The 14,659-nt window shown below is 58.6% G+C and overlaps 2 protein-coding genes across 4 annotated transcripts in view; one reads left to right on the forward strand and one right to left on the reverse strand.

The window, feature by feature from the left end:
• The window catches only part of BAIAP2L1 (BAR/IMD domain containing adaptor protein 2 like 1), an 85,223-nt gene extending 81,779 nt beyond the window's left edge, over positions 1-3,444 (forward strand). For all 3 annotated transcript variants that reach the window (XM_082359699.1, XM_082359701.1, XM_082359700.1), the window contains 2 exons: positions 2,182-2,219; positions 2,831-3,444. In XM_082359699.1, the coding sequence (XP_082215825.1) occupies positions 2,182-2,219; positions 2,831-2,903 (111 nt within the window). In that variant the 3' untranslated portion in view covers positions 2,904-3,444. The remainder of the gene's footprint in view (positions 1-2,181; positions 2,220-2,830) is intronic.
• A 1,498-nt stretch (positions 3,445-4,942) lies between these two features.
• On the reverse strand, positions 4,943-13,421 carry BRI3 (brain protein I3). The gene is made up of 3 exons (XM_082359703.1): positions 13,088-13,421; positions 12,472-12,574; positions 4,943-5,362 (listed from the first exon to the last, which is right to left on the reverse strand). Exons 1-3 carry the CDS (start codon positions 13,227-13,229, stop codon positions 5,230-5,232), a joined length of 378 nt encoding a protein of 125 aa, XP_082215829.1. The 5' UTR covers positions 13,230-13,421; the 3' UTR covers positions 4,943-5,229.
• Positions 13,422-14,659: the final 1,238 nt, after the last annotated feature.

Genomic DNA, 14,659 nt, shown 5'->3' on the forward strand with positions numbered 1-14,659 from the left:
TAGCAATGTTGAGCATCTTTTTATGTGCCTGTTGCCCATCTGTATGTCTTCTTTGGAGAAATGTCTAAGTCTTCTGTCCATTTTTGGGTTGGATTGTTTTTTTGTTATTGAGTTGTATGAGCTATTCGTATATTTTGGAAACTAAGCCTTTGTCGGTCACATAGTTTGCCAAGATTTTCTCCCAGTCCGTAGGTTGTCTTTTCGTTTTGTTTATGGTTTCCTTTGCTGTGCAAAAGCTTGTAAGTTTGATTAGGTCCCATTTGTTTATGTTTGCTTTTATTCCTATTCCCTTGGGAAACTGACCTAAGAAAACATTGCTACAATTTATGTCAGAGGATGTTTTGCCTGTTGTTAGGGTAGGGCTGCCCCATGCATCCTAGCGGGTGTCTCAGTGCCAATGTGCGTGCACGTTGCTTGTACCAACCAGGAGTGGGCTCGCTGGGGCACGTGCCAGGGCCCAGTAGCTTCGGGCGGCCGTCTTAAGAGTCATTTTGCTCTCTTTCCTCATAGCACAAGTTGTCACTTCTTGCCACTTTACCGCCAGGGCTGGACTTCAGTGCATCTCCTCCAGTGTTTCTGCTTCTCTCACCAAGTCGTGTCACCCAGATAACACAGCCTGTGAAACCATGGCTAAGCTCGTTTCAGAGTTCAGTCAGGCTCCAAGGTTTCTGCCTTGAGGGCAGCGGGGGCGCTGCTCAAGTTGAGGACACGCAGGGGAGGGGGACAGTGTCCTGCCCCAAGGACAGGCAGGAAGGTGGTTTCTGTTACATGCCCTGCGGAGGCCGCATCTGGCGAGTCCAGCTTGGCAGGACGTGGGCCTTTCAGGCCGGGAGGACGCAGCCGGCCTCCCCCGAGCCACAGTCACAGCCTGGACTCAGCCTCCCCAGCCTGGGGGCACCTGCTCTGGGCAGCAGGTTAATGCCAGCGCCCTGAGCACGTGTGGGACTGCACGACAGGCATTCTGGGGTATTTTTAAAATAAATCATGTTAGCCCTTACTCATCCTGTAACATGAATGTTACACCAGAAACTGCTCACTCCGAGGCCTGCTGAGCAAGCCCGGCGCGCCCTGTGGGGAGAGGCCCTTTTAGGACGTGCTAACGAGCAGGGCAGCTGCTTTGTGCTTCAATCCTGAGAGGGAGACATTGAATCCGGATGCTGGGCTGGCTGCCCCTGGTGCTGGGGCTCCCCCTCGGGATGACCTTGCTGGCCCCAGGTTCAAGGTCAAGGTGTGAGGTCCCCAGAGGCCCGGAGACAGCAGGCACAGGTCTAAAGTAGCCCTGGTGCCCCCAGCCCCCTCTGCCTTGAGTCTGTACATCCAGCACCCAGGAGAGGCCATCCCAAGGGAGCCCTGGCCTGGCTTTTACTCCAGGCGTGGCCTTCAGCCCCAGGCTGGCAACTGGCAACGGGAAGTGAGAGGAGCTCAGAGGTCTGCAAGCCCTGAGACCATGGGGCATCCTGAGAGCTGGCCTGGTGGCCCTGGTCAGACGGCATGACACCGCCCTCTCCTGGGCAGCCATCTGAATAAGCCCGCCGGTTTGGGCCAGTGATTTCTTACAACAGCCAGAGCAGATTTAAAGCAGATTCTTTGTAGAATGAAGAAGAGGACACACGATCACCTGGTCCCCGGCCACACTGGGAGACCCCGAGCCCCTGGGAGCCGGAGGCCGGGGCTCTGAGAGGGCTCTGGCGATTCCTGAAGGCAAAGACAGTGCCTGCACTGTTGCGTCCTCTCTCTCCCGCAATTATGGAACTTCTACAAGATCAGATCTCTGGTTGGCAGTTGGCACCAGTCTACAGCACCGAAACCCAACGTTTTCTTTTTACTGTTTCTCATGGCATCATTCAGGACCGGGCTCCCAAAAAGCCAACCATAATCACTACAGTTTTGCACCTGAATTCAGGCCACAGGCAGGGAGCAGCAGACCCTGTGTTTCCCTCTAAGATGTTCCAGCATTTGTGAGGGTACCTCACTGTGTTTCAGAATGTCTTCTGTTCTTGCCCTTACTCTTCCGAGTGAATTTAGATAAATGAGACAAATAAATTGAGACTCCAGGGCACTTTGAAACATGCATAATAGCTTTAAGCAGTCCCTTATGCTTTAGATGTCTTTACCTTCAGGTCATATTAAAAATGTCCCAATTTCATAAGCCTTCCATAAACTTCTTTTTCTTTCCCACAGAATGATGCCAATGGGTTTGCAAAGCCTCCTTTTCTCAGGTATGTTACTTTCCTCCACAAGGGCCCTCCCCCTTGCTCAGCCCAGGAGGACTGGGCTTGCAGGATCTCAGTTCCCCGACCAGGGACTGAACCCAGGCCCTCGGCAATGAAAGCGTGGAGTCCTAACCACTGGACCGCCAGGGAAGCCCGCCGCCCATTACAGAACTATCCAGAGCTTTAAACATTTCTGACAGAGGGCAGCGCACCTCTCTGCAGTCCAGTGTGGGGCGGGGAGGTGGTGGTGGGAGAGCCTTCTAGGACAGCAGCTGCATTATTAAGTGCCAAACACGACACGAGGCCAGGGGAACTCCCTTCTGGATCAGGGCAGATGCTGGGCAGGCCCTCCAGGCCCCGCTCCCAGAGGACCCCCAGGCGTGAGGTCTTTCTCAGCATCAGGCCCCTCTGTGGCCAAAACGAAATTAGCAGCTTATAATGGGCGCATGGAGAGAACTGTCACAGAACAAAACTTCCATCTTTAGAGAATGTCTGGGGTTTATATAAGCTATATAATTTCACAGAGCAAGAGCAGGGGTTATTAGCTCTTTTTCCGAACCAAATCCCTGTCTTGAAGTATTTCTGCCAACAATTTTTTTCTCCCCCCACCTCCCCAGCGGAGAAAATCCCTTTGCTACTGTGAAACTCCGACCAACGGTGACAAACGATCGCTCAGCACCAGTCATTTGATGAAAAGGTGGCCCCAGATTCTTCTGGTTCCCCATTCGGTTCTCGCTTGGGAAATGATAGGTATACGTGTGTAATAAGTGCTGTCCTGTTGTAAAGCTTCACCGGAGGGTGCCTGATTTTACATGTATTCCACTTGAGCAAATCAGTGCATTTTCTAATTTAACATAGTTGGGTTTACACATTTCTGTCTTTAAGATAAATCCGTCATAGTTTAGATACAACTCAATCATTTAAAGTATTTTCTTCCTGTTCTGTTCAAGAACTGTAAATTTAGTTCCAATCCTATTGTATCATTTTTTTTTAATATTCTATGATTTTTTTTTTTTAATAGCCAGAATAAGGGATAGTTGATGCTTTTGTGACTGGCTTTCTGCACCTGAATGCAAATAAGATCACAGTTTTATTTTATAAAGCATGTGCTCTTAAATAGCATTACGATGTTTAAAGAAAACACTGTGTAAATTTGCATCCCAGCATGCAAATAATCTTAAGCAATATAAATTATGAGACTATTATATAAAATTTAATTTTTTAACTTAAACACTTTAAAATGTTTGCTTAATCAAATGCAGCCCTACCCAAGATGAAGCATCCCGCAAGTTCTCGCGATTTAGACACATCGCTAGAGCACTGAGAATTCACCTGTCCCCAACACAGCCATGATATTAGCACTTGAATAATTTCTAAGAGGTACTGAATTCGGCGTTCTGAGTTACCAACTGGAATGACCAATGAAAACATGCCAGGCCATGCCACACATGGGCCTGGCTCACAGTGTAACACATGCATCTGGGGACTCCGTGTGTAGAAACCCCGGGTCCTCTCGCTAAGCTAGCTGACCAAAGCTGCCTCCATCACTAATTTACTCTGAAACCTCTTGGGGTGCAAGTTCCTCCACTTTTCAGTCAGGTGCTGAAACTGCCAGCAGCGCTGCTGAAGCCAGGAGGACCTCTGGGAGCCACGAAGGTAGTGGGAGGCTGCGTTTCGGCTGAGCCCCACCCTGGCACACCCGGAACCTGGGCTTCTGCAGCTGCGAGGCGAGTTGGAGCCAGTGGCAGGGTTTCTCTCTGGCTGTCAGGGACTATGCCCAATTTGGAGGGGTGGAGAGTGGTGATGAACACTCACACGCAGGCCATCCACTGTATGGGGGCAGGGGAGGGGGGCTTGTTGCTGACCACAGCTTTTCACTTTGCCATGAATATTTTTCTTCTATAAGCTTGAAATTGGTCAAGGTCAAATGCAGGTAAACCAGTGTAAGCGTGTGACGCTTTGGGTTCTTGGTCCCGTCTTCCTCGTGGCTGGTCGGCTATGACCCCTTGGTGGTGGGGGTCTGGGACTGTGTGAGGGCTCCCAGGATCCGCAGACTAAGGGCATCTGTCAAGCAGCACACTTGTCTTTTGAGAGCAGACCCTTCCACCAGCCAAGAAAACACAATCAAATTAGTCACATGGCCCATTGCTCCTCTCACCGTTTAATAAGAGTAGGGTTCACAGAAGCCCTCTATCTTCAACAGTGTGGAGGGAGTGAGGTGTAGAAGCTTGTTAATAAGGGAGAAGGGGCAGGGGGTGTCACACCGTGGCCCCGGCCCCCAGAGCTCCGCTGCTGGGGGTCTTCTGGCTGTGTTAGGTTAGGTTACAGGGATGGCACAGGTCCTGGGATTATCAGATGCCACTTGCAGGCCCACCTGGCTCTCCCAGACCCTCTACACCTCCACAGAAGGGACGACAGCCGTCACTTACCTGCGTCACACAGCACGGGAGGCCTTGCCTTAGGTCCTGGGCACTGGGGTGCGTGCTCTGTAAATGTCAAGGTATTAGGTTTCATTATAATAATACAAACTTGAAAACAAGCACATTTTTTGAGCTGTAAATGCCTACTGAGGAATAACAGGTCGGTGTGAACTGGATAATGTTGAAGCTGGGTTAGGAGAGGTAACGCTCTTCTCAATTCTGTATATGTTTGTTTGAAGTTTTCGTTAACAACAAAACTTGATTTCTGTAAGTGGCAGTGTGCAAACACTGAATAAGCAAAACCAGGTAAACAATGGTATGGATCTCATTTATTTAAAACAGTATTTCTCACCTTTCTCAAATTGAAGACTGCGAAAAATAAAAGCAGTGCTTTATTGAGCTGTCGTTGACCTGGGAGCAGTGCCGTGCGCGTCCGCACTCCCGCCCCCTGTGCCCTCGGCTCCTCCTGGCAGCGCCCAGTCCGCCCACCTCCCTTTACAGCACAGTCCTGAAGCTGAATCCCATAAAGCTATTGTACACGACATTTACATTAGAAAAAGCGAGCTGGGTGTGGGGAGCCGGGTGTGCTGTTCCCTTTAAGTAAAGTTTGCGCCACAGTTGGGGCATCTTCGCTTCCTCAAGGCAAAACAGCAGATGAACCCAAAGGGGAACAAGACGATGGCCAAGAAGATGCCCAGGAAGGTGAAGGAGTCCTCCAGAACCCCGACCCTGTGGAGAGAGAGGGGGCACGCGGGTTAGGGCCCTCGCAGACCCGAGGCCTGCCGGCCCAGCGGACCCCTGTCCCCAAGGCGCCCCCGGCCCACGTCCGCAAGCCTAGGTGCCTCCAGAGCTGGGGCGCCGGTCGTGGAGGGGACGGCCAGCTGCCAGCGGTCGCTGCACAGAAAACGTGAAGAGGAGAGAAGAGCCGCTTGGGAGGCACCAGCACCTACTGATAAAGGCAAGAACATCCGGCTGCCATACAACCTGCCACGTTTTCTCTTACAAGAGGCAAATGCTGGTTTCTATAAAAATTCGTATGTCTCTGAAAAGAACAAGACCAAGAAACCCAAATCACTTTAGGATATTTTTTCCCAACGTTGAAAAGTTTTAGACTTATTTTCCCATTCCCTACAGGGAAGTTCCGAAAATAGTGATAGAGTTTGAATTTTGTGTGATTTTTATTGGTTTGGGCAGGGGGCGGGGGAGCAGATTTTAGTGAAAGACTAAAATCAGCCTTGTTCACACCACGTTCACACAATGTCACTTATCTTGAGAAATTTAATCTCAAAGCTTCCTCTTCGGAAAAAGTCACGATAACCTTCAACATGCACAGTGCATGATCCCTCGGACCGCAAGGGGCCGTCCCCCCACCATGTGCCCACGAGGGCACCACCCCGGGTCTCGGGGCCTTTTCAAAGGGGGGAAGCAGGGGCCCTGTGCTCAGCTCCTCGGGCGACACCTGATGATGCCCGCCCCCCAGAGGCGCTTCTCTCCGGCCCCAGCTGCAGCGCAAAACCAGTGCCCCGCCCTCGGGACCCCAGCCCATCCCCCCACACACACACCAAGGTCCTTGGGCTTCCTGAAGCCACTTATCACACTCAAACACGGTAAGGATCCTTTATGCCCACGACCCTCCTCTGGCCACCTGTATGGAGAGGAGAAAGGTTCAGCCCAACCAACAAGTGTGGGCGGGGGGCAAACAGGGCTGCGGGGACCAAACAGGGCTGCGAGGGGCAGCTCAGCTGGGACGCCGACTCCAAGCCCTGCCCCAGAGGAGAGCGTGCGGTGGACACTCCACTCCCGCAGCGCCTCCCAGCGGGCCTGGACACTGGAAGCCCTGGGAGCGCTGCAGAGAGACCAAGGGCGGGGGTGGGGTGGGGGGTCCTGGGGACCTGCCTCACGCCCCGTGTTAGTTGAGGAAAGGCTCTGAGCAGCCCTGCAGCGGAGACTCCTGCTGAGCCCAGACTCACGGACACCTGGACACCGCCCACAGGCCAGGCCCGCCCCAAGGGAAGGCGCAGCATCTGTCAGCCGAGCCGCCATTTCCGGCGCAGACAGTACAACACAGGCTGTCGGGTCACCACACCGTGCCCCGTGCCCATCCAGACCCCACCTGCCCCAGCTTCGAGGCCCCCTCAGACCAGGTGGCAGAAGAACCTGCTGAGAAAACACCCGAGGCCACGTGGCCCAAGTAGGGAGCGGGGGCTTCGAGGAGGCCCTGAGCCACCACCTGTGGCTCCACACAAAGGAGGCCGTGACAGGCTGCCCCCGGCCCGGAACACGACGGCTCCTACACCTACTGGTACTAATCAGGCCACCTGAGCATAACTGGAGGCGGCCGGGGACCACTCGGGCAGCCATGGCCCCGTCTCCCTGCTTCCTCCAGGCACCGAACCAGGTCCACCTACAGCTGGAATCCCCAGGCTCACACCGGTTTGTTCGGTTAGAATGTCCAAGGGAGGAGAAGCACAGGACAGAGTTAAACTAGGCCTCACAGCTGGGTCACCTGCACCAGCTGAGAACCTTCTGAGTCACCAGGGTGCCTCGTGTCCCCTCCAGGGGCCGGTGAGGCCCGAGGACAGTACTATCTCAGGCGCTCTGTACTCTTCTCACTTAAGGATCAAAGCTGTTCAGAGGCAGAGCTTAGAACCCAGTGTGTCCACTCAAAGGCTCCAGGAGATCCCAGGAGGAGGCTGGGGCCAGGCGGGGTCCCGCCCTGCCGCCCTCGGTGCCCTGGAGGGCACCCAGCGCCCCCTGGCCGGAGAAGCCCTCTGAGTGGCGGCCGTCTCCCCACAGTGGAGGGGCGGGGGCTTGCCCTGTGCTGCCTGGTGCCCGCGTCCACATGAACCGGCCTGTCTGCGACTTGCTCCTGTCCTCTGGGGTCAAGGGTCAAACAGCCACAGCCCCCCACCTGCCTCTTCCCTAATCCTCCACCCTGACCCCAGACCCTGGTCGACACTGTCTAAAGCTGGAGGAAGCCCAGGAGGGCTGGTCACTCGCGTCCGGGCCCTCCCCGCCATGAGGCCAGTGGACCGGCCCCGCGTGGGCACGGCCCCCCGGCAGCAGCCAGACCAGCCGGGGGAGGCCCGGCACCCCAGGCCGGAGGGACACACTCCCTCAGTCCACAAACCTGCAGCACCTTCTGTCCAGGCCCATCACTCGCTCGAGCCAGAGCAGGGCAGGCAGCTTGGGCCTCCCCTTTCCGACACCCTCAGTCAGGAGTCCGGGCTTGATGGGACCAGACCCCACGCCCTCTCCCCCGTTCACCTCCAGCCCACCCCAAGAAGGCGGCAGAGCCAGGCCGTTTCCCTTCAGCAGCCAGGGAGGTGGGCAGAATCCGGGCCCTGCCAGCAGGTCTGCTCCACACTCACACCTTCCACGGAGAACCACGGCCCGACCCGCCAACGTGGCTTCCGGGCCCAAGGGACCTGCTACCCGCAGTCCACACCTCTTACCCACAATTCCAAATGCCAAAAGCTCTGAACGCGGAACTTTTTTATAAGTTTGTAACAAACCCAGCTGGCAGCCACATGTGACCTGAACTGCTGTGTGGCCATTTATAGTCTCAATGTGTCCCCTTAATGGGAATATTTGTGTCTTGCTGCAGAAATGTTAATATTTGACCATGGGTACCGCCCAAACCTCAAAAGCAGTGCTGGCATGATTTACTGTTTTTAAGAATCCAAAATCTTCTGAACCGAGAACACAGTCTGGTCTCTAGGCCAGTCCTGACGCAGCGACAGCAAGCTGCAGAGGAAGCCTGTCCCTCTGGGGCCACGTAGGAGGGAGGCGACCCCCTGCCTGTCCTGCCAGCCTCTCCTAAGCGGCCTGGCCTCTCTCTCTCTCCAAGCCCCTCAAAAGCCCTCACCGTTTCAGAGTGAGTTTCACCTCTTCATCCACTGGCTCAGAATCCAAACTGAGCAAGCAGCTCCAGCTGTGGTTAAAAGGCCCCGCCCCCATTCCTGAGCAATGCGGGTGGGGAGGATATGGAAACTGGAGAAATCTGGGAACTGATTCTGAAAACACTTCCTTAACTGACTCTGACCTTACAGGGAGAGTGGTCACTCGATTCCACTGACACCCATCTGCTCAGGGAGCTGGGCTGGGTGGGGCCCCAGGACGAGCGCAGCCGAGACCCTGCAACCCACATGTCCCATCCCATCCTCACCACCCCCCGTTTCCTCACAGCGTCCTCCCCGTCCCATCACGTCCCCCTTACACGAAGCTGGAGCCTGGAGCCTCGTTCAGGCAGCGAGTGGCCTGGCTGGGAACAGTCCAGACCCCAGCCCAGGGCCTCCCCACCCTCTGAGCGCCCCCCAGTTAGTGCCACCACTGCTCCCAGCACAAGGCAGCCTCCGGTCAGGATGCACCCCAGGAACAACCCCAGACAAGCCGGGAGAGGGGTGCAGAGGGCTTCGTGCAGGTGGCCACGAGCCTGCAGACAGACAGGGGTGGGGCATGATGCCCCACAGCACCTGGCCAGCCCCCTCCAGAGACCACGTCATACCCCCAACTGTCCCGGGGTCCCACGGGGGCGGGGAGCCGCTGGCCACCCCAGGGGCGCTTCTGAGCAAGCCTGCGGCCGGGGAGCCCTGAGCCTCCCCAAGCAGAACAAACGCTGCGGGAGGCCTGCAAGGTGGCAAGGCCTGCCCGGGGCTCCTGGGTTTCCCGGACCCCAGGCTCGGTCCAGGCACAGCTGGATGGAGAGGCCCCGAGCGCTCCCAGGCCCCCACGGTCGGCACGCCCTGCCCGCAGCAGCCCGGGAGCCGGGGCCGGTTCACCAGTGCTCGGGCCGGGGAGAGCCCGCTCCCGGGGGCGAGGCCGGAGCCCCGGCCTCATCACTGTCCTGACCTCTGGGCAGCACCTGACCTCCACAGCTGTTCCCTGAGCCCCTGTCTTGGCTTCCAAGACCCCAGCCGTTCCTGGATTCCCTCCTGCCTCTTTGGTCACCCCCAAGACCGAACACCCAGCGACGCCCAGCGACGCCCAGCGACGCCCAGCGGGGAGCCGGGTGCAGCCAGGCCCGGCGCCTCGACACACCTTCCCGCCTCCGACCCGCGCTGCCCGGCGCCCTCTGCACAGGCCCTCCCACTGCAGCCCCGGGCCCCCAGACCCGAGGTGGCCTCATCCAGGGACAGCCCACGCCCCGGAGGAGGACAGCTTCACAGAGGCCCGAGGCCTGGCCGAAGCCCCACCAGCCAAGGCGGTGCTCAGTGCACAGGGGCCGCGGGCGGGCAGGGGTGGGGTGAGGCGCACGCTCACTGTCTGCGGGGGTAGAAAGAAACGCTCTCATAGCGGCTAAAAAGGGAAGACAGGGTCAGGCTGCTTAAGGGAAAGCTCAGATGGTGGCAAAGTGACAAGTGGCACAGGCCTCTGACGCCAGGCCTCACTCAGAGGGAATCACAGACGTGTGACTTGGGCAAACTCCTGCCAAGCTCCCAGGGAGGGACGGAGCCTGGCGGGCTGGCTGGGAAGGAAGGAAGTGTGGTCACATGAGAAGCCGCCTGTCTCCCAACGCCGCCAGACAGGGGCCACACGGGCTGTCCCCAGGGACTAGGCACCCTCTCCCCAAACCACCGCGGAGCTTCCTTGGAAGAACCCGGTCTTCCCCTGCTTCCTGCTGCCCACCTCCCCGGGCCCCCAGCCCACTCTCCGGCAGCAGAGGGCACTGCAGGCAGGGGGCCGGGACACCCCTGTGTAAGAGCCCAAGCGCCGGGAGGGCCCTAACCGCCGGCATCTGTCCTCAAGCTGACAGAAGGGCCCACGGAGGACACGCCTTGGAGGGAGTCAGAGTGTCTGCTCCCAACCCGGGCCCCCAAACTTGTTCTCAGAGCACTTGCTCCCCATCGCTGCACCCACCACCCAGAGGCCGGGAAGACGGCGATCCCGACAAAAGGGAAGAAACTTGTTCCCGGATGCAGGCGCCCACCCTCAGCCTTAGAGCAGCCCTGAGCCCAAGCCCCTCCCCAGAAGAGCAGAGAGACGGTGACCCGCATTCTGCACGCTGGGGGCTGAGGGCAGAAGCCGGGGGCCCCGCCGTGACAGCTCCCACCCCAGGGCAAGGGAGGGGTCGGGGAAACGCTCCCCGTCCTGCAGCGGCCTGGGAGCTCACAACCCTGGGGGACCTGTGCCCCATAAACCCACTGCTGGTCTCCCCTCCTCCACGCTCAGGGCCTTGGGCCAGCAAGAGCCTTGGACCATCCCAGCAGACACCCCATCTCCCAGATGGGGAAACGGGCCCAGCTGGCAGCTGGCGAGGCCAGGATCTGAGCCCAGCTCGTCTGGCAGGCTGGGCCCTGCGGGGAGACGCTGAAACCCCGGCCAGAGGGCTCTGCTCCAGGTGCGGAGCCGCCTCAGCTGCCAGCCTGAAACCCCTCCTTAAACTTAGGATATCGCTCAGAACCACTCCCGCCCGAAGACAGGCCCTTGGAATCGCCCAGCTAGGCTTCTTGGGGACAGAAGGGCCGTGCACACAGCAAGGCTCTGAGCACCCGGAACCAGCCTCAAAGCCAAGCACAGCGGCTTTCCCGTCGCCCACCTCTCTGTGCAACTTTCCAAAAGGATTCCCAATGGCTCTCTCCGCAAGGGACCGAGCCTTGACCCTTGCCCTGCCCAGCAGCACATGACGGGCCTCCCAGGCCATGCCCCCCATCTCCAAGCCCACCCACATGCCCCCAACCCCAAGAACTCTGCCGCCCACAGGTGCCCGGTGCAGAGAGCTCCTCTCCAGAGGCGGCCAGCTGTCTCCCCTCCCCATTCACATTCTCCAAAGGCCAGAGTATCACCAGATGTGTCGGAACAGACACCTGCTTAGGATTTGCAAATCAAGGTCCACCTGGCCGGCACGCAACCCAGAGGGCTCTCCCCTGCCCACAGCCCTTTTAGTAAGCCCACGGTTGGTTCCGGGGGTCCAGCCTCCTGCGCCCACTTCCGGACATCCCCCCTCTTCCCAGGCCCTTGTCTCCCCACACAACTGACCCTTGTGACTCAAACTGTTAACTTCCCTTCGACTCCACTCTGCGTGTCCCTGATACACTTTTGAAATTAAGACTAAGTATAAACCAGGGCTTCTCAGTTCCATCTCACGAACTCCAACTTCCTCCGCCACCCCCCCTCCCCCCAAGGCTGAAAACCCGGTCCTTGCCAAGTCTGCCCTGACTTTCTAAACTGTCCATTTAGTCGAATCCACCAAGGGCATGGACCAAGTCTTATCTGAATTTCAATCCTCAGGACCCACACAGAACAAGCATCTAATAGCTGCCTCTCAGGCCCTACAAAAACAGAAAATTCTGGAGGCTCAAGGTTGAGAATCTGAAATATCGCTCCCACCCCAAAGAACCTCGGCGTTGCTGCCCTCATGCAGGGAACGGTCCTGATGGCATGAAGCAGCCCTGACAGCGGCCGCTCCCCTGGCCCCCTGGCCTTCCAGCTCCTCCAACACGGGCCACCTGAGTCAGGGCTCTCCTGCCCATGCACTTCAAACTGACCCTTCCGGGAGAAGGAAACCTTCTGCCACCTTCAAGAATCAACCGCAGAGCAAACTTGCAGCTTCCAGAACCGGGGATAAGAGGCTGCCAGTCCAACTGCTACCATTTCTTCAACCCACCCACTTGGGGCTCAGTGGCCCCAAAAGCACGCAACTCCCCCAGGAAAGAGAACCCAGCCCCCTCTGCCCCATGAAAGGTGCATGGACCTAAGGACCACTGAACCCACTCTCTCCCATGCCCCAGTGAGCAGCCTGTCCCAAGACTGACCGTGTCCCCAAACGATCCTGCCTTTATGAGTTTGAGTAAGTGTGTTCTTAGAGGTTTCTGGGGCCCCCAAGGCCCATGACGTACCTGCAGACAGGGCAGCCTCCAACGACAACGATAGAATTGGCAGGGTACCGGGTGACATTTCGACTGTGGATGTTGTAGACCCTGGGGTGGTGCGTGGGTAACCCTGTGGGCAGGAAAGCACATCAGAAGGGGGCAGGCAGGAAAACTCGGGGAGTCTGAGGTGTACTTCTCCTGCCCTTCCCCTCTCCCCACCAAAAACTCGCAGCCTTTTCAAAATCAAGACAACAACAGCGTCCACTAAGTGCCTACTATGGGCTTTGTCAGGTGCTAACTTGCAAACAGCATCTCGTTAATAAAGTTAATTTGCAGGGAGGTGGTGCTGCTTCCCGGGAAGGGCAAGCCGGGCGCGCGCGACCCAGCAGGTGGGCTGAGGGCCCTCGGGCGGCACCCAGACTCGGGGTCCCGACATCAGGTTCGCGGAGCGGAGACTGCCCGCCACCGGGTCTCCCCTCGGCCGCGCCCCCGCCGCCGCCGCGTCCGGAGAAAAGTTGGTTTCGGGGTTAAAGGTCGACACAGAACTCCGCCCAAAGTTTGCTCCCGGGGCCCCGGGCCCCGCCCGCTCGGCCAGCCCCGGTCCCGGCCGACCCCCACCCCGCCCACCGGGCCCCGGGCCCACCTGTGACGAGGTAGGGGTAGGGCGGCGGCGGGGCGGCGGCGGGGATGGCGCCGTAGCCGTGCGGGCCGCACGCGAAGTCGCCCTGGCCGGCCTCCAGGTTGTAGGCGGGCGGCCGCTCCTGCAGCAGGGGCTTGTGGTCCATGGCGGGCGGCGCCCACCGCGCCCGGCCCGGCTCCCGCTCGCGCTCTGACTCGGCTGCGACTCGGACTCGCGGGGACGCCCGGACGCCCGGCGGCGGGACCCGCTCCTCGCGGGCTGCGGCGGCGGCGGCGGGGCTGGGCCCCCTGGAGGCGGGTGCCGCGGGCTTCCCCCCGCGCCTCCCCCCGCCGGTCACAAGACCCGGGTCACGTGGCGCGGCTCCCGCGGTGGGGTGGGGCGGGGCGGGGCCGGCGGCGTCTTAAAGGAGCCGCGCCCGCTCTCAGCCGCCCCGCGGGCTTCCAGTCCGGGCGTCCCCACCCGGCATCCGCGGCCCCAGACCTCACACCGCGAGGAGATCCCCCGCCCCCACGCCGACCCAGAGACGCCGCACTAGGGGCGTGACCTTAGGGCCTGTCGACCTGTCCCTCCCGGCACTCCTGGCCCGCTGGGCCTCGGGGGCCCGAGCCCACCCACCACGCAGGAGGGCTGAGGCCTGGGGGGCAGGGGCGGCCTGGAGGAGGTGCTTGGCGGGGCGAGTCCCCCGGCCGACCCCTGGTTGTCACCGCCCGGGGCAGAGAGGCCGGGGCCTCCGCATTCTGAGCGAGCCTGTGCATCGTGCCTGCTCGTGCTCAGCTGGTGTTCAATTCCTCGGTTTTCTTTTTGACAAACTAAATTCAGTAATTTATAGGGGTTGTGGCCACTGATTACTAATAACTCCCCTGTTGGGGACAAACCCTAAATATCGGGCACCGGTGCGTGGCAGGTTCTGTCCCACTGTTGCTCCTCGGTTCGGTAATCTTCACGGCAACCCAAGGAAGTAATGACCCCTGGTCCACAGTCCGGAGATGGCTCAGAAGGGGGGAGTGACCTAGACTGGACCGCCAAGGCCGCTCAGTCCCACGCCCTCACGGAAGCACTATGTCACATGCTAGAGCTTAATGGTTTTGTAATAAAACTTTAAACAAACAGATGTGTGAGCTTCAGCCCCTGACACCCTGTAGCTCCCCCTGCACCCCTCCCCGGCCCTTTTGCAGCGTTTGGGGTTTCCCAGCCTTTCTCACGTGACCCGCACTTTGCTCTAGCTCGGGGACAACTCTCAGACCCCGCCTCATTTTTAACTTTTCTTAAGAGACCATCGAGATTCTTTTTTTTTTTTTCATCGAGATTCTTTATCGCAAGTGTAGCCCAACAATCCAGCGGTAAGAGAGGAGGGGCGGCCAGGTAAGGGCCTGGCTGGCACTGGGGGTAGAGCCAGGTCCAGAATGGAGGCTGGCCCCGAGTGGCCAAGGACTTCCGGCCAGCAGAGGTCCTGGCTACGGTGGGGAGGCCCTGCGCTCGAAGGGGCAGCTGTGAGCTGCGACCAACCATAGGGTGAGAGCAGCCAAAATCAAGACTGCCCCCCCCCCGCCCTAGGGAAAACTGAGGCGCAACCCC

This window comes from Balaenoptera borealis, assembly GCF_965194805.1.
Source record: "Balaenoptera borealis genome assembly, chromosome: 16".
Taxonomy (NCBI): Eukaryota; Metazoa; Chordata; class Mammalia; order Artiodactyla; family Balaenopteridae; genus Balaenoptera; species Balaenoptera borealis.

Bases quoted from the DNA above. Each gene is read 5' to 3' on its own strand.
- BRI3 (XM_082359703.1), bottom strand. From the start codon at position 13,229: ATGGACCACAAGCCCCTGCTGCAGGAGCGGCCGCCCGCCTACAACCTG. The intron at 12,575-13,087 runs GTGGGCCCGGGG...TCCTGCCCACAG, and splicing joins CTACCCCTACCTCGTCACAG to GGTTACCCACGCACCACCCC. The intron at 5,363-12,471 runs GTACGTCATGGG...CTCTCTCCACAG, and splicing joins GGAGGCTGCCCTGTCTGCAG to GGTCGGGGTTCTGGAGGACT.